The following is an 18,940-nucleotide window of genomic DNA, read 5'->3' as shown; positions in this document are numbered from 1 at the left end:
ACAAACAATCTAAAAAAAAAAAAAAAAGTGTCTCTAGCTAATCCTGGTAGAAACACCGGTTTGCATTATAGCAAAATACATTTTTTTGGCACGCTTTTTTGTGTTGCCACTGTTGGGTTTTTTTTAAACGGTGCTATTATACTGGGATTCATCAACTAACATTAAAGATGCTTGTAAAACAGTGAAGTTGCTAAAATGTGAAATGCAATTTATAAATGTTTACAAAAGTCACACAATTTTATTTAACTTTGGTAAAGTAATAAAAGGGTACATATGAGTCACAATCTTGACATTCTCATAAGAAATGATGAATACAGTGCAGAATGTTGCATTTACATTAAACGCTTAGTTTTGATCAAGCAGAAGGAAACAGGTAATTCAACAGAAAATCCCACCGGTAATTTTTTAAATGTGAAGATGGACTTGTCCTTTTATAGTGAATTTAAAGCAGCAATGTAATTTTTGCTTAAATATACCTTACAAGAAAAAAAAAAGATAATTTGGATAATTTCCTAAGTTTAGTATTTGTCAACTCAAAACCAATGACACAGTAATTTCCTAATTATTTATCTGCCACCAAGTCACATTCTCATGAGTTTCTTAGTCCTGTCCTGTAGTGTCCCCTAGTCCTTCTAGCCCTATTTAGTTGACAGGCACAAATGGTAGAGTTTGTTTGTCAGAAGTGGGACAGGACTGTTAGCTTTTATATCAAAGATGCAGCAATAAAATATTTTATGATATTAATGTGCCCTTCTGATTCTAGTTTTGTGGGGAGTTTTATCAGAAGTACTGTCTATTTTGAAATTGCCCATGATCTCTATCAAGATTTAATTCAGGAAAATGTAGTACAAAATGGATGATGCCCTAGTATATAAATTTATTTCCAGTATGCAAATATATAGAAGCTGCTCTTTAACAATCTATAGTAAAACAAAATGTCACCAGGATATATTCTGCATACACTACTGCTTTAAATCCTGTGAGTTGTATTCCTTTCTCCAGCCATTTATTTTTCTTTGTTACTGGAGAAAAGTTAACACTTGCTTCTGGATAAACAGTGTCATTCTTTAGCTTATTAATGTACTGATTAGTATTTAACAGTGGAAATAAGGTTAACACATAGCCTAGCCTACAGGCTTTGCAAATGCATAGGATTAAAAACAGCGTTATAAAGTGTGGATGTACTTTGAAAAGTGACATTAGACTTCAGTGTTTGTTTTCCATGTTGACAGTATTTCTTTCTTTCTTTTTTAGGTTAAAATTAGAGAGATGCCACAGTTTAAAACCCAACTGGATTCCCCCCTCCCCGCATATATCCCATTTCTAGATTCTGAAAGCCAGATTTAGCTTTTAGGTACCTTTTTTGTCTGAAAGTAAAGGTAGACAACTGAGGATTAGGGTCAACAATCTGACGCCAAGGAAATGAAATCTTTAGGAAATAAAGGCTAAAATGTCAGTACCTTCTTTTTATCCCTGAAGTAAGCAGTTGAGAACACTCAGGCTGAGCAGCTCAGATCTGAACACTGTCATCTGAAATCACTTCCTGGAGTAGAACCACACTTTACAGGATGCTGTGTAACAAAGCTGACCTTCTTTTGTTATGCAGGATGCATGCAAAATCTGTTGGAATCTAGATCAATCAGCACAGTCATCAGCTGGAGATTAAATGAAAGTCACAACAATAATTGCAAATTCCTATCAGTTTCATCCTATATTACAAGGTGTTGAATTGTATCCGTGTGAGACTTACATCTTGGAGAGCTACTAGTGGATATTCCTTATGTGCAGCCCATAATACAGCTACTAAAACAGTGCTTATTCAGTGTGATGACTCAGTCCATTAAAAAAGTTAAAAGCACAAGCTAAAAAAAAAAATTTCTCAACCAAACAGAAGGGAAAAAAATATTTTCACTGCACTGTTTCAGTGACTTGTGGACAGTTCCTGATGCTCTTGATAGGAATACAAGGAAGATTTAGGCAGTGCAACCACCCAAACTATTTGACTTCAGCATTACTTACACAGAATTCAGAGAGAGACAACTCCATTTCACCTTCTATCTTAAGAATCATCCTGAAATAGAAACAGCTTGCCTGTTAAAGCTTATCCCCTTAAAAAAACAATATTCCAATTGTTTTGCTAGACATACATGAAAATATCCTATGATGTTATCTCTTCTCATTAGTGTTAAAGTTTGAGACACTGTTGTCATTCCCCTCAAGATTTTTCCAGTGTGTAGGCTGTAACCAACACATGATGTGAGCTAGGTTCTACAGCCCCCAGAAATCCCAGCAACTGGAGCCTCAAGGCCAAATAAAACAAGTGTCAAATCGAGTTGTCTGCAAGCACCCTCACCTTAAACAGACTGATGCTCTCTGGCAACTATTGATCTTGGCTACCCTTACTTCAGCTTGGCACAAGGTGGAGTAAGGCAGACCAGAATCTATCATCTGTGTTGTATCGCTTTATTAAAAACCCAGGACTACATGAACCTTGCGGTAACACAAAGAGGTTGGAATTTAGGTCACCTGCTACTCACTGACATTGCAAAACATCAGTAGTATGTCCCCTTCCTCATATTCTGTTGTTAAACCTTTGAAGTAAGTCTCGCAAGAAAGAACAGTCCAGTCTAATATTTGTATTTGCAATTATCTTCTGTATCTATCCTTCTGCTCCCTACCACAGTAAAATATAAATACAAAATGTTCACAATTATTTCAATGGCAAATATTTTTTTCTTCTTTCCCACATTCTTTATGGCGTATAAGGCGGTGGCTTTTCAAAAGGTGGAAAATACGGTGGTGAGTAACGAGGTGGCGCATTAGAGGACCACATATAGCTGGGAGACGGCGACACTGACTGGGGGTCATCGGAGAGGCCAGAAGGAGTGGAGGCTGGAAACACACTGGAATGCTGCAGGGAGACAGCAAGAAGGCTGTAATGTAACCACTTCTTAATGTAAAGGATCTTGGCAAAGGGATACTTCATTACGAAGCAGTGCAAAATTAACATTTCAAGGCTCACTTCTGCAAAACATATGTACATACAAATAAGTATTCAAATAACTTGTTGCATTCCAGGTAAGCACAGCCTGTAAGTAAGTTTTGCATGAGACTCCTTAGACCTAAAACTGAAGAAGGCATTTAAAAAAATTAAAATAAAACACTTCTCTCTCATCACTTCTGTGTACCTGCTGCATTTCACAGAGGCTGGACGAGTGAAAACTGGTGAGTCGCTCTCCAATCTTGGGCTTCACACATCAGCCAGTAGCAACAATGAACAAGCTGCAGAAAATTTCTTTTTACACTACCTTTTTTCTTCACCACAAATAACACGCCCCACCCCCCCAAATTAATGATAACAAAGTAATTTATTCCTTCAGTAAAGTAAAAAGCTCGCACAGGTGCAGAAACAAAATTGTACATGCCTGGAGATTAATTTCTGCTCTCCAAAATGACTTCATTATCAAAAGTACCTTAGGTCTAAAGCCTCAAGTCACACGGTGCAGGCAGTGTCAGAGACCTGCACACAGGCTGGGTTCTGTCCAGAAACAGGCCAGGCAAACAGGTAACCAAATACAGTTATTTACGTTTGCTCCTCTAGCCACTAATACACTGCGGTTTTATCCCCGACAGCCATGCTGCGCCCCGTGCTGCTCTCGGCCATCTGGCCCACCCAAACAAGCCACCTGCAGAGCAAGCGGTGCTGGATGGTGCCCGGCTGCACCACCAGCAAGCTGGAGCGCAGCACCTTTCTGCTGCAGCACCACGCACCCCTCCAGCACCCTCCGGCTGTGGGCATGGACTGCAAATCCCAAACGTGCCCGGCTTAAGGCCCCGGCAGAGACAGAAGTGCAAGGAGCATCTGCACAGGGCTGGGAAGGGGCGTGGGAGTGCACGTCGGGGGGGTCCCCGCACGCAGTGGGGACCATGAGATTTTACCTGGGTGGGTGGAGGGATGATGGACTCTGCAGTAATAGCAGGTTTTCAAACGGCATTTCTTTTTTTAATCACTCCCCTAACATTAACCTGCGATGGTTTATTAAGCAGGTATATAGACCAGCCTGCTCATCGAGGACCTCACAGAAAGCCATGCAAACTGTTCCCATTTCAAACACCACAACAGTTCACCAAAAGCCAAATGACTGCACAGACATTTGGAAGGGCACCGCCGTGGTGCTGCCACTTGTTAGCAAGCAGGTTTTCACTGTTACAAAGTGCCTGTGCCCACTGCCTCAGCGCGGAGCTGCCACGGCTGCAAGCCAGCCTGGCTTGCACAGATGCAGACAGCAGCTTGGCTCTGTTAACGAAGCGGTGGCTGGGATGACAGCGCTAATTCCTCTTTCGACAGAGGGTGAAAGGCAGAGAAGGCCACCGCTCGCCTGCCTTCTCTCGTCACAGCCTGCAGAGCCTTCTGCAGGGCTTGCAGAAGTCAAAACGCTGCAGGACTGAGACTTTCTTGCCTCATTGCCCCCAGCCAAACACAGAGGGTGAGGAGTATGATACCAGCACTGCTTCCAGTGGGGCCCGTTCCTCCTGCCTGGTTCCCGTCATGGCACGCTGCAAGAGGCCTGCTGCCTTCCTCACCATGACCGGTTGGGTGGAGAGTCACTCACCGTGACCACCACAGCACCCATCGGCTTGTGTTCCTCCAAAAACCAGAGAGCTGAGCGTGCCATTTTAGAGCTGTGTGAGAAAGCCAGGCTCTTGCAGGGGCACAGGTTTCCTTAGAGATTCTGGAGTGCTGGTGGGGTTTTTTTCCTGTGAAAGATGTGTGGGATGAGTGGGAAGCACTGACTTGGCCAGTTCTTGCATCAGAGGGAGTGCAGCCTTCAAAGGGGATGTGAGAGGCAAGGCTGGGCTTGCTCTGTGTGCTGTGGGATGGCAGGGGAGAAGGTGTCAGGGTGGTACAAACACTGCTCGGGTCAGACTAGGGCTCGAGGCAAAAGAGATTCTCCACAGCTAATGCTTTCACACAGGCCCTCAGGTTCCCTAGAAGATAGGCAATGCTCAGACTTGGAATTGCACCTGAAAGAGACACTTGGCTATTTTCACTTTAGATTACCTCAATTTATGCCCAGCTTTTGTGCCAGCGCCTATGCTCAGCAGTGAGACGCAGAGAGACTTCCACCCACCCGGCTGAGCTGTACAGACTAGCAGAGCCCCTGCAGCACTTCTAGCTGGGAAGCAGGGTAAACCCACCCATGCCAAGCTCTCTGCTGGTACTGCGGCTGCAGCACAGACAAACCCGGCATTAAACAGCACTCAGCGGCTGAGAAGAGAGGACTTCGCAGCAGAGCTCGGTTTGGTATGCGCCGAGGTTGGCATTTCTGTCACTGTAAAAAGTTATACAACACTAGTGACTGTCTCAGGTTGCATTAATCTCAAAAATGAGTCACAAATCTGTATAAATACATCCTAGAAATTCTGACCTAAGTGTTCAAATATTTCTAGGAAGCCCTGACAACAGCGTTGTCTAGTGGCACTGGCAGCAAAACCAGAAAGGTTTAGATTCGTGTTACCTCTGATGAGGGAGATGGTGGCTATCACAGAGCACACCTCTTAGATGATGTCCAGGACCTTAAATTCTTGTTAATAAAAACCCAGTCTTCAGCCCAGATGGCTGCAAAGTAAATGTATGATGTGTTAACACCACTATTGTGGTAACATGCACCTGACAGAAGATCTGAGGAAGAAATGTCCTCATCTGCTTCAGCAAGTGAAAGCTGATTATTGACAGCAAGGTTCACAAGAAATCACCGCTTCCAACAGCACAGCTCCGTAACTCAGAAGGGATGCATTACAGCAGAGGTAATGTTTGCGAGCACTGTTCTTAGACTAGCTGAAACATGTGGAAAAAAACCCAGAACAGAATAGCTTTTCAGCTAGTATGCGTCTTCAGGAGCTCACACAGCTTGTTTCCAACAGTTCGTCTGTTTCTCTCAGACATAACTGGCCTAACAAAACCCAGCACCTGAATACCTCGCTTTGCCTCTGCCTTCAGAGCATTGTGAGTGCCAGAGGCAATGCATATTTTTAATGTGGCCTCTACCAGCAAACAATAGGGAAGGCAGGCAGGCAGCCTCCTGTTGCCTTCTCTTCAAGGACAGCTTTCAGGAGAACAGTGCCTTAGTAAGAGAGCACTGCCAAGGACCAATGCCTAGTAGGAAAGATTTGGTATTCTCTGCAGGAACAGGAAAATTAAACTGTGTGAATGACAGGAAGACAGGCTTCCAGAGTCCTGCAGACCAGCCAGATTTAACTTTGCCGCTAAACAAGGAAACATCCTGTAATGTTCCCTACCTGAAAGTCATATGCGGAGTAGGGAGGCAGGTGAGGAGTGCTGTGGTAGTAGGTGTTGTAGGATGTCACTTGTGGCCTTGAGTAGTAGGAAACTGAAGGGTGGGCATTTTCAACCGTACAGTTCAGCGTAGGGAGTGAAGGCGTCTGTTAAAACAAAAAGAAGAGAATCTCAAGGCTACTAACCAAGTCATGCAAAGCTGACAGCTGAATGAAAGCAGAAATGATTTAAAGGAGCACTATGTGTCTTTAGAGCTCAACTCTGCTGGACTGGCAACTGGCAATCTGGCTCCCTCTCAGGCAGCAAGTAAGTCCCAAGGTCATTTCATTCCTCAGCCACCTATTGTTTCCTCTCAGATTCCACAGAACAAACTGGCAATAGTCCACTGTATGCCAGCACTCAAACGAAACGACCGTTCAGATTGAATCCTCATGAGTAGGAGATAGAATCCATTAATTTGGATTACCCTGTTATTCAGTGCATTTTGAGATAAGCATAGTTCAACTCCTTTTGAAGTGCTGTTCACAGACAATTCTATACATCTTTTTTTTGCAGACATTTACAGGCCATCTGATGTGGATCAAACCACAAAAGGCCATGACGAAGAGCTGGGGATGTGTCTCCCATTTTGTCTGATAAGATGTTGGTAAGACTGAAAGGAGCATAGGAAAATTCAGAGCTCTGAAATAAGGCACCCTTAGTGCAGGGCCCAAGATTTGTTTGTAAGAAAAATATATTGCCAGGACAATAAATGCTCTTTTCTGGTGTCTCATTTTGTGTTAGTCTGAATGAGTTGCAAAAGACTGAACCCCCCCCCCAGATTTATCCGTTGAACGTTCAGTTCTCCCCATCGATTTGTCCTCTGCAGAACAAAACTCTATGGAAGGTACAGGCAGCCTGATTAAGTGAGGGTATTTCAAAGGTCATGTTGTCAGAACAGCATTTTTTTCATTATCTGAAGTTTGCAATCTTTCACCTAGTTTTGGTCCCCAGTTCAGCCTCTCAGATTCTGCATAATGAAGAAATGAGATGGAGAGTTTCAGCCTAACACGGCTGCTTGAACAGTCTGTAAAGCTCAGAACCTTATTACTGCTATAAAATCAACAATTCATGAGTAAGCACCACACATTTCCTTGTAGAAGGTGATGCTATGAAAAGGAAGATCAGTTTTTAACAAAGAGCTTATTTTTATTCATCCTGGTATTGCCAACAGATCTGAGAAGATTCCTCTTGAAAATATAATCTCCCAATTCTATTCATCTTTTCTAATTGTGTTCAGGTGGTGACACCAGGTCAGAAAAGCAAGTAATTTCAACTTTCTACTTACAGTTATTTTATGCCCTTCCTTCCAGCCTGGTTGCAGTGATGCATAGATCATTTGCATTGAAATACTAATAGCTGTTTTCATGATTATTTTAAAAAGGCAATTTGCCTGATTTGTTGCATTTAATGCACAGAGAAATTGGTACCATCTTACCATGTCTTTAAAGCCTCCAAGTATCGCTGCTGTAATGATCCCCAGGAATAGCCCCACTATGTTCAGAATCGTTGCCGACCAAAGCAAGTGGTAAAGGTGGATGATGTCCTGGCAGCTGCTGACATCAATGTATTCATAGTAGCCTCCAGAAATCTCTACTCTGCTAGGTTAGAAAAAAACCACCAACAATAATGATAAAAAAATGCACCACACATCATAAAACCTAAGTACTCCTGCTGGACAGTTAAACGCATTCTGCAATTTAATGATAGCCTGGACCTAACTACTGAGGGAGCGGGGATGAAGCCTGCTAGATCCCATGCTTGTGGCATCTGAGATCTCCCTGCATGACAACAGCAGAAGATGGCTCCATCTGTTGTGAAACAAGTCCTGCAAGACTTGCAAATACCCAAATGACCTTGAGTCTGAACCTGCCTCTGATTTTTACCATCTGAAATCTCCACAGAGGTCCTGGAGGCTTCCCAAGGACAAACCGGTCTTGGAATTAACCAGAGAAATCAGTCCATGTCCAGAGGAGCGGCAGCTGCCCCTTAGGGCAGCACTGGCTGCTCCTCACAGCCACAAGAGCAGCGGGGTGGGACAGGCACAGGCCAGCACAGTTGGCCTCCTGGCACCGCAGGGCTTGGCCCCAAAGTGCATCCAGCTCAGCCGCCCTGCTCCTGTCGTCTGCCCCTTGCAGCTCTACAACGGCATGGGCTGGCAGCCATGGGACCCTGGCAGAGAGGCCTTTCTGCCCACGGTGTTAAGCTTTTCAACAGGAAGAAAAGAGATGGGTAAAACTGGGTTGAATCCACTTAGGTCATTATTTTGGAAAGGGAAGAGCAGCTCCTGCAACACATGGGCTGGAGTCTCACAGGCAGGATTCTTCAGTATTGACTCTGCCACTTGGGGAAACAGGCTGGCCTTTGGCATAGCTTACCAGATGTAGTGGGCTACAGCAAATTCTCCTTAAGAAAACATATTTATTGGGGACAAACAATAACAAGGGCTTACGAATGACTGATCTCCCAGCTCACATATGGGGTGAGGCTCAAACTGCATGAGGGCTTAGAGGAAACGGGGAAGAACAGGCTTGTATTTAAGGCCAAGAGCCAAGGAGATCCAGGCTCAGCTCCCCAGCAGACTCTGCAAGGCCTGCAGGAACCTGTCCCCTTTTACAAGAGCCACTCTCCTTCCCTCATTACTCATTTTTTGTTTCCTCTTCTCCTTTTTTCCGTATCTTGTTGCAGCAGGCCACTGCAGAAGCCATTGCAACAAGGAGACAAGGACTTGAAACAGAATCAAGGCAGAGCATAACCACACATTGTAAAACCTGTATTAGCTTGCATGACCTCTGTATAACCTGAGCACATACCATGACTGCCTTTAACAATACAACCTGTATTTACTGTTTGCAAGAGCTTGTTCCTATGGAGATGTGTGAGTGTAAGGCTCCCAGCAAGCCTTGGTGTAGCACCAAGGACATTCAGCATTGCACAGATAAGTACAGCATGTACTTAGCAACTGGAAGAGGCTCAACCGATGCTGCCATAGCCAGGGTTCCCAGCATCAGGAGGGATGCAAGGTTGCTGTCACTTTTTCTGTATTTTCCATCCTTTCCATAACATGTGAGCTAACCAGCTTTGAGTGTCTGTGTCTTTGAGATCCCAAAAGAGTCAGCACCTCCTCAGTACAGAACAATTGTGTGGTACTAAGCTAGACTGAGATGGTAACAACTGATAGAGAGGTGAAAATGGGTCACAGGACCCTCAACCAGCCAGGGTGTGTGTGTGTGAAAAAATAAAACAACCGAAAAAACCCAGAAGAGTTACAAGCTTTTCTATTCCAATCACTTCTCTGTGTATCACTTTCTTCAGCTCGTAAAAAGGTATTGTGTTCTGTAAACTGCCATAGGAAAGCGTGAACTTCACCCATCTGCAGTGGCTTCCACAGAAACAAAGTCCCACAGAGACCAGGGATTACCCTCCCAGCTTGCAGAACCACCCCAGCTTGCAGAACCACCCTCTCCCAACAGAAGCTTCTGATCTTCCTCCACCACCACCAATGATTCAAGTGGGGACCAGCCCAACTAAGTACTGTGAGAAATGCTGAGGCTGAAACAGCCCTGGGCAAGAGCCAGCACTAAAAAGATCAATTTATTAATTGCTTGCTGACACACATTAGACACTCCAAATGATATAAGCAGCACATGCTATAAATTAAGTTGGTTTAGGCATAGTAGCCAGATCTAATGATGGTGTGATCACTATGCAGTGGCTCTCGATTGGTAAGCACCCTTCTGACTCATCTTTGCACAGTGCTGGTACACCTTCCAACCTCTTGTGGCCATGAAAGATATTCATTGGGCAGAGAGGACGCTGATTTATGAACACACAGGTGGCACCAGCCTGCAAACTCTCCTCCCTGTTACCAGGATGGGGAATGAAACAGTGACAAGGTGAGGAAGAACAGTGTCCCGGTTTTTAAATCTTCAGTCTTCTAAACCAAAATAAAATCCAGCGAACAAACAATGCCAACAAAGAAGGAAGGTGTTAGGACAGGGGACACTCAATAGGGGAAAAACTGGGGAAGGCACCAAGTGTGGAAATAAAGGAAATTCTGACCCTCTCCATTTTTCCAGCTGGGCTGGCCCAGAGCATGCTCACCCGTAGCCGGGACAGCTTTAGTGCATTTCATACCTCCCTTTACTTGGTATCTTTTGTTTAGGAGTCCTTGTGGCTAGCAACCACAGCTTCAGATACCTTTCCACAACAGCTGTCATTAACTGATACTTTGCTCCCGCCCTGGCCTGGCCGTTCAGACACCTGCAGACCAGCATGACCACTGCTCACCCTTCCCACAGCTAGGAATGGTATTTTTGGCTTACTTTCCACAGTTGTACAGGTCACAGCAGAAGCAGGTGTTGGTTTTTATTTTCGGTGTGCAGGGTGCACGGCGCTGTGGGTGACAGATTGCCTGTGTGAATACAGAAAAAAATACATAAAAGCACATAAGGACATAATCACCAAACACTATTTCTGCTGCTATTTGGCCTGCTCTACAGGTAGAGATTTTGCACTGATCTCCAGATTAGCCCCAGGCAGACTTTTCTTTCCTTATCTTGCAGCACAGCTCCTACAAACTACACAGTTACACTGGAATAAAGACACACTAGACTAGAAGAGACCAGCATTTCTTTTCACTATGGGGAAGTCACAGATAAGCACATGTCTGCGTTGGAAGGGCGTTGTGCAGCTCTCACAAGCAACCAAGACCTGACTGAACTAACCCACCACACTACACAGCAACTCAGAGCAAAGAGTTGGCAACAGGATGATGCAAACTAAGAGCAAGATTCCCATATTGGTGAATAACTGACTAAAGCACCGAACTGTCTGCCTGTGGGTAGTAACACCCAAGTTCACATGGACAGTCTTTGGGCTGAAAAGTAAATGGACCCCATGAATGCTACTGGGTAGTACTTTGCACATCAAGCAGACATTTTAATTTGGAATATAGTGGTTATTCAAAACTATTTGGGAACTTGTGAGGAAATCTCAGAGGGAATCTCAGCACACAGCAAAGGTAGCTGAAGATGTTCATACACACTATCAGTATGTAGCAGGAACATCCACCACCAATGGGCTTCTCTTTGGAGAAGACAACAGACAATAAGAGGTGCAGAGGCTGGTATATGTTGCTCATATCCATAGAAATTACTGCTGTCTGAGCTCCTAACCCACCATCCTGCTCCTGTATTGAATGCGCAGCTGCAAATCTAGAAAAACTGGTGTATCTTCCAATCCCACATCCCCTTCCTCTCCACCTGCTCCTTCACTAATGTGGCAGTACCAAGCATAGAGAAATTCACTTTCCAAGTCCTCCCAGCACCCTGCTCCTGCCCCAGAGCCAGCCTCCCGCCTCTTCCTCACTTCCCAGACCTCTGGGACACCGGAGCAGCAGCCTAGCAGCAGGTTCCTCCACCTGCACCATGAAGTTGGCCCCTTCCCAGAGACAGCACCTGCTCTCACCTCTGGTGGGGTGGTACTCTTGGAGTAGTACTGACATCGCCCCGCATACAGTGGCCTCAGATCCTGCAGACAAAAAAGCACCAGGCTTAGCATTGCAGCAAAATCAACATCAGCTAGCTGGCCTGGGCAAAGGGGCCAGGCTTTAGAGAGACTCTGCTCTCGCATCAGCATCTCGATACAGTGGCTCTTCTGCAACTTCCCCACCCACAGCAGCCCCCCCAAGCCCCAGGTCCCCTGTTTAACCCTGGTCCTTGGAGGCATGTGCTTGTTGCAGCTAACAGAGGAGAATCAGGCTCTTAAGCCAGGCTTGTCTGGGTGAGGGCGGCCACCCTGAACTGAATGATTCATTCCTCATCCCCCCAGACACATCCCAAGGCTGCCTGACATGTTTCTGAGGGTTATTCATGCTGAATCATAATAATTTCTCATTAAACTGTTGGCAAATTTGTCTTTCTGGACTCTTCAGTGAGCTGTGGGAAAGCTCTGGAGGATTACCAATGGCTCAGCCTGCAAACATGCACTAAAGTCTCACTTTGGGGCAGCCTGGTTCCCAGGACAAAACCTCAAGGAAAGCAATGCTGGATGTGCATCCACATCAGCGAGCTCTTCCCAGGAGCAGTCAGACTTGCTCCCTGGGCACCTGATCCAAAGCTCAGGGTGGCAGGGCAGCAGCAGGCAACAAGGGGAACACTATGTCCTAGTGCGGCAGGAGCACATCTCCAGCAAGACATTTTTGGACTGTTAAAGGGTGAAGCGAGGCCAAAAGCATGTCCGTTCATCAAGAGGCAGAAACCAGAGCCCTTGTCATCCCAACTGCTCAGTTCTGGCTGCCTCAGATATGCAGAAGTCCCCAGGGCCAGCCGGGAGGAGATGCCAGCTCATGCCATCGCCCGACCCATGAGGTCAGCACCTAAAAATCCCAGAACAAGTCTGCAGGGCTCAGACCCACATGACTACGATCAGGAGTCAAAGACCTTCACCTTTTTATCAAAGCTAATTCTTCACACATCCTCGCAAGGGACATCAGAGATGGCCAAGACTTGCTGGTTGCATCCAGACAGACAGAGACCTATCATGCAGCTGATCGGAGCAGCCCTTTGCTCTGTCAGCAAATCCTGCCATCCAGATGTCTTTCTACCATTGGAATGCTCAGAGGCAGGAAACAGGAGCCAGCTTTACAAGAAGAATAACAAGCCAGCTGACACGGGGAGTTTCTACTTCATGGGTAATTCTGACCTTCTGAAATTCCTTCCCATTCTGATCACAAATAAACCCCAAATCTGTCTTTTTAATCCCATTTTGAAAAATACAAAAAAAAAAAAAAAAAAAAAAAAAGTCAAACTGCAGAGTTGCAGGACAAAAATCTGTTTGCAGTTATAAATTTCAATTAAAAGGCTTAAATGGGATTGTGGTTTTTAATTTCTATACTGAAATATATAACTGAAGCTTTTGCATGTCCCACAACTAGCAATTGGTCATGACAGCAGCAGCTCGTATATGTCATCAAATGGAAACTGAGAACCTACTGCAAGTGCTTCCTGTTCATACTGTAACACTTTAATGAGCTTCATATCAAATTGCTTCATTCTAGCACAACGGTAGATGCAGCGGTTCAATCAGCATTAAGAACTACCTCTGCTAACATCTAAAATACCATAGGTGTTACTGCTCATATACTGTCCCTGGGCAATAGCTGTAATTCACATGACATCTTAGTTTTGAGACTCAGTAAACATATAAAGCATACATAAAAAATAGAGCAAAGTTTTAAGATCTTAATGCTTGCTGCTAATTTCAAAAATATTTTTGAAAAACTGGTACATTTTTCTAAAGCATATGATTTAAAACAGCATTCAGCACATGACACATTTTACAGGGTTTGATGTGGCCTGACAGGGGATTACAGACACCATCACTTGTTTTCCTAGATTAAAAGCACTGCAGGACCTGTGTTTTCCTGGAGGCACTTACTATGTGTCTGGCAGCAAAGACGCCGTCTACTATGGCACAGCAGAACGCAGCAATGACGCCAAAGCTGATGAACACGATCGATGCAACCAGCTGAGAAAGGAAAACAAAACAAAGTATCATCTGCCTCTCCACAACCAAGTGTTTCATGCCCTCTCCACAAGGATGTAAACCACAGTCAATACACCCTCAAGCAATCAATGACCCAAATGTTCGCCCAGGCTACACAGACTGGTCTCATTGAAGGCAATGGGATGTGCGTCTCAAAGGAGAGCGTCTGCTCCTGCAAGGCAGCAGTAGAGCGTTGTGCCAGACTGGTTCTCTGGGGACTTGATGTTGTAATGCAAGTTTTTCTGTGAGTCCAAAGCACTAAACTTAGGCGGAGGATACACCTCCTCTTCTGGTTGCTGCTGCTGTCCTTAACTGTTCCCTGGAGAGAAAGGAGGGGATTTCTTCTCTCCCCATCCCGGAGTGCTGTGGGGAGCTGCTCCAGTGAACACTTCCCCGTGTCCTGTAAGGCTGTAAGGACATGGGAGGCTGCTGTGTGCAGACCTCTCTGGTGGGACTGTGCCTTCAGGAAACAATGTTTTCACACAGGCATAAGCACAAAGCTGTGAGACCAGAAGACAGGCGAGCAGCCTATGCCATCGTGTTGTACACCCCCACGGCAGCCTGGCTGGGCTCCTCAGTGCCAGGTTGCAGCGAGCGCAGCCCACGGAGCCTCCCCTCTGGCCTGGAGGAGCTGCAGGATCCAGATCCATCTCCACCTTCAGCACAAGGAGGGAAGCCAGAAAGGTCTGATCCTTTTCTGCACCCCTCCTGCCCCTTTGCAAAATTAGGGTGAAGGCATTCAGAAGGTAAACCAGAAATGCTCAAACCCCAACCCCAGTATGAGAAAAAGCCTCTTCTCCCACTAAACACTTTAAACACCACCTCTGCCAAGGTGCCAGTGCTCAGCTGAGGAAACCATGTGTAAGCGCTGACATGACCCCTCTCCTTGCTCCCCAGCAGCCAGCTTATCACACACACAGATCCTAATCCCCCTCACCAAAGCACATCAGGAATACAAACAGGGCCACGGAGGGGTGGCAAGCGTGGCATTCGGACAGAGGTTCACAGAGACATAGCTTGAGGAACAGCAGTATTTCCATTTAAAGAACTGGAAACTTCAGTGGGTTTTTCCCTGGTGGTTTTCCACTCCAGCGATCACAGCCTTCAAGTGTTGGTCACTGGCAGCTGTTAAAAACTGCTTTTCCACAAGTACAAGGGTGACTCTTGTCATCGGGAGCTTTGAGTGACAGTAAAAATCACTAATAGCACAAATATAAAAATAATAGTTAGCTTGGCCAGTGCTGATAGATACCTCAGGTCTCCTGGCACCGGGGATGTTTGTTTTAAAGCTCCAGGTGCTAAGTTTGCTCGAAAACCTTGGTTCCTGCCACTGCACGAGGCTCAAGCTCCCCTTGGCAAACACAAGCCAGAAGGATCCTGGATGCATTTTGAAAGCATCTCAGGATTTTTAGGTTAATCACACTGTTTTTACCTAAACCTCCCTCAGTGAAAACACACCTTCCTCCAGCAACATCCATGTGCAGACCAGGCCAGCTTGAGCAATGACTGGAGATGCAGGAGGGCTCACTCGGGACAGTGGAAATGGTCCCTGTACAATTGCTTACTTCAGTCAGCTTCAAAATGAGAAAAAAATAAATGGTTTTCTAGATAAGGCAACTATTCAAGATGTACACTGTCCCACTGCAAATAAGAACTGCAGCAGTAGATAGAGCAGACCGTGAAATTAACCCAATGACCATACAAACAACTCACGGTCACTAGTAACAAGCTGTTACTGGAATATTAGATGCTGTGCCACGAAGTACTTGCAGATGGCAGCAGGTGACAAGGTTTCCACGATCAGGTCCTCTGCTGGGACCCTGTTTCTGTCAGCTGTAAACACCAGCATTTCCTCCCCGCTCAGACCCACACCACCCCCACAAGTGGATCACAACTTGCACTACCCATTACAGCAGCCACCCACGGCCAGTGAAACCACACAATGGGGGAAAGCACAGCTTCTTACAGTCTCGGTGGAAGAAATGGGGTTTATGGCTTAGGTTATTTTGTAGCAATTTCTCTGTTGTAGTTTTTATTTGTACTGTCCTTTGTTTCATACGTATATGAAAGAGGATATTCTCCCTAAATAGCATGACCCTTGGAGACGGGATATGAGCAAAGCACTAAATATATACAATTAGGGTATTTGTCAGTCGCCCCTGCTTGCAGATAGGAGCTGCTAATATGGTTATTTAAAATAATACAAGGTTAATGATGATACTTTCGTAACAGTCCTACTAGGATACAAGGATCTGGTGTTAGAAATGGGTTTGCTCACTTCATTTACACACAGTTTCCTCTCTCTCAGATGGTGAAAGAAAAGCCTGAAAACCAAACACTCAGAATTTATACTGAAAAAATCAAACAGCAAATAAAACCACACAAATTAATTTAAAAAACCCCATGGTTTTCAACTAATCTCATGATTTGCCAAGAAGATTTTTTTATTTGGGGTTGACAATACTGTTACTATAGCAAGTAGAAATCCCTCTCAAAAGCCAAGTGCTAACAGTGATTGGTCTTTGCTCATCTAACTCCTGCTGAAGTTAGCCACACCGAGCAGCATTCAGTCAAGAAAAGACAAACTGGGTTCAAGATAGCGCAGGAACCACAAAGCAGGAGCGTCCTGGGCTGAGGTTCCCTTTAGGTCTCGGTCCCGCGACAGATGGGCTGTGAAGCTGGTGGTTATTACTTTTCCATGGCACGGACGACTGTCACAAAAGCACATAAAATGCTGACTCCTCACTTGAAAACTGCTGAGCGGGCAGCTCGGGTATAAGTCAGAGCTGCCTGCAGTGCCAGCAGGCAGGCGGGCAGCTGGCCCTCCCTGGGGGGACGAAAGCTCTCCCTTAGTGTGACAAGGGAGAAGTGCAGACGTGTGGCATGAAAGCCAATACACTCGGGAGGGAAAAACAAGAGAGGTCTATTCCTGTCGGCAGGCTGGAGAAAGCGAGGAGCATTGCTTCAGGTTAGCTCTCCCCATCAGCCACACTGGCTTGCTCAACTCCTTACGCTCCCCAGCCACCTCATGGGCAGAAACACGCACTGGAACATGGCAGCAGAAGCTGCTTTTATCTCTTCCTGGTGATGGCAGGGAGCAACTGCGTAACCGAGCTTGCCTTTTAGCAAACTAGGACACTGGGGATGTTCACAGAAAATAAAAAAACCAATAATCCTGCACTGCCAGTGGCATTATGGAAACATGTAATGGAGAAAGCTGCCACTGTAAAGCGCTCCTGGGGAATGAGGGGATGTGCTAAAGCATGGGAACAATAAGTGACAGCTACTGCATGTCCTTTCTGTGGTCAGAGCAGAGACATACTAGCTGACAACTGAGGCAGCAGCGATGCAGTCCCTGCAAAGCTGGGTCATGCCTGCTTTTTAGGGCACAAAACAATAGAGATATGAAAAGAATAAACATGGGTTAACCAGGGCTCTTCAGAATAAACAAACATGTCAAGTCAGAGCCATGCTGTCACTCACAGACAATCCTGTGAGGAATGCAGGACTGGCGTAACATGGTCATTGCTCAACCAGACCCTGACATGCTGCTGATACATGGATGAGTAAGAGGCTTAGAAACCGTGCTAGGACAAAACGACCAGGACATCTTGCTCTTGCACAGCCATGGTGAAAACAATAAAAAACATCCACTGGGAAACCCACCTCCCCCGCACCATGACCGACTGCGTGAAAGGCAGTTTTCCTCTCCTACAGGCTGTGCCTCACCCTGCTCTGCAGGGAGCATGCTATTTGCAAAGCAAAGGGCAAGGCAGCCCAGCCCAGCCCAGCCTCTGGATCAGGGCAAGCAGATATTTCTCCCAACTCTGAAGCTTGGCAAATGTACTTTAGCCTCCGTCAGCAGCAGACCCTGCTAACCTGATCCCTGAGCCCCCCGCAGAGCTCCATCTCTGCAAAAGCAGGCAGCAGTGCTGGGCCAGCAGGACAGGCTGCAGGGACAGCATGATTGCCCCTTGGCCCTATCCAACCTCATACAAGGAAGGATGGAGGGATCTTGCTGTCAAAGCATGGGGCAGCCACTGGGGAGGAGGATTGCAGCCACTCTCCCAGGAGAGCCAGGCAGAGACAGGCATGCCCACAGGGCACTCCGGGAGCTGGCCTGCACCTCCCTCACATGCTACCTCTAGCCAGGCATATGCAACAAAGCAGAGAAAACAGGCTAGGAAAGACTGGGCTCGAACAGCCTGCCGGGACTGCCTCAGGTACCATCTTCTTTTGATCTCTCTCTACTCACACCTTTTGATAAATTCTCCCAAAAGACTTCCTCCCACCCTAAGTCTTGTTACTGACACATCCAAGCACTCCAGCCAGCCTCTACCTTCAAGCGCAGGCAGGAAGATGAGGGGTTTGTGAAACAGTGTCTGCAAGACACATTTAGGGGCCATCAGAGATCCAGGCAGGCCCACACAAGTCTCCTGTGCTTGCCAGAGGGGATAATCTGGGCCATCTTTGTCCCCACTGCACAGGGAGACCCCCCTCCCACCCCAGCACAAGCTTGGTTGTGATCATATCGTATCAAGCACTGGCCTTATCTGGTTTGTATTATCTGCATGTTCACCGCCCACCTGCTCTCTTCCTAATGTTGCTCCCATGGGATGGGACACCAGAGACCTGCCCAGACAGCGGCTGCCCAGCCCCAGCCTATAAAAGCCTCCTTACAGCACAAGGAGGGAACCAGCGAGTGCTGTGGTCTGCACATCTGGTCTAGCCAGCATCTTCTGTGCTTCTCAGGTCCTCAACTGCTGCTTTACAGCATGCAAAGTTTTTGGGGTTTCCTTCTTACTTGAAGAGGTGTTTGGAAACAAAGACCAGCAACACACGTTAATCAGCAACACTGGAAATGTTGGTTGTGTTTCAATTACACCAGCCTTCATGCTTTTTGTCATGGCCATATCTTGAGTGACTTGTTCTCTAGACATATTTAGAGCAGAGAGCCCTGAGCACTCCTGTCCTCAGGAAGGACTTTCTGCTGGGCCCTTTAAGGGTTTTCACCTCCAGTCTCCGGGCTGGCTGTTATACCACCTGCTTGATCTT

At 46.1% G+C, this 18,940-nt stretch overlaps 1 protein-coding gene across 2 annotated transcripts in view; it reads right to left on the bottom strand.

Annotated features, from left to right (window-relative positions):
* Positions 1 to 216: 216 nt before the first annotated feature.
* Positions 217 to 18,940, bottom strand: part of TMEM255A (transmembrane protein 255A) — a 28,185-nt gene continuing 9,461 nt past the window's right edge. Inside the window, exons 4-9 of one of the 2 annotated variants that reach the window (XM_055727537.1) lie at positions 13,778 to 13,867; positions 11,807 to 11,869; positions 10,663 to 10,751; positions 7,776 to 7,938; positions 6,301 to 6,444; positions 217 to 2,911 (exon numbers count right to left, since the gene is read on the bottom strand). In XM_055727537.1, coding sequence (XP_055583512.1) covers positions 2,753 to 2,911; positions 6,301 to 6,444; positions 7,776 to 7,938; positions 10,663 to 10,751; positions 11,807 to 11,869; positions 13,778 to 13,867 — 708 coding nt within the window. In that variant the 3' untranslated portion in view covers positions 217 to 2,752. The remainder of the gene's footprint in view (positions 2,912 to 6,300; positions 6,445 to 7,775; positions 7,939 to 10,662; positions 10,752 to 11,806; positions 11,870 to 13,777; positions 13,868 to 18,940) is intronic. The other variant, XM_055727538.1, reaches the window with a different exon arrangement.

This window comes from Falco cherrug, chromosome 15 (genome assembly GCF_023634085.1).
Source record: "Falco cherrug isolate bFalChe1 chromosome 15, bFalChe1.pri, whole genome shotgun sequence".
NCBI classification, from domain to species: Eukaryota; Metazoa; Chordata; class Aves; order Falconiformes; family Falconidae; genus Falco; species Falco cherrug.
The sequence above is the reverse complement of the archived record's forward strand: the minus strand, read 5'-3'. Positions and strand labels throughout refer to the sequence as shown.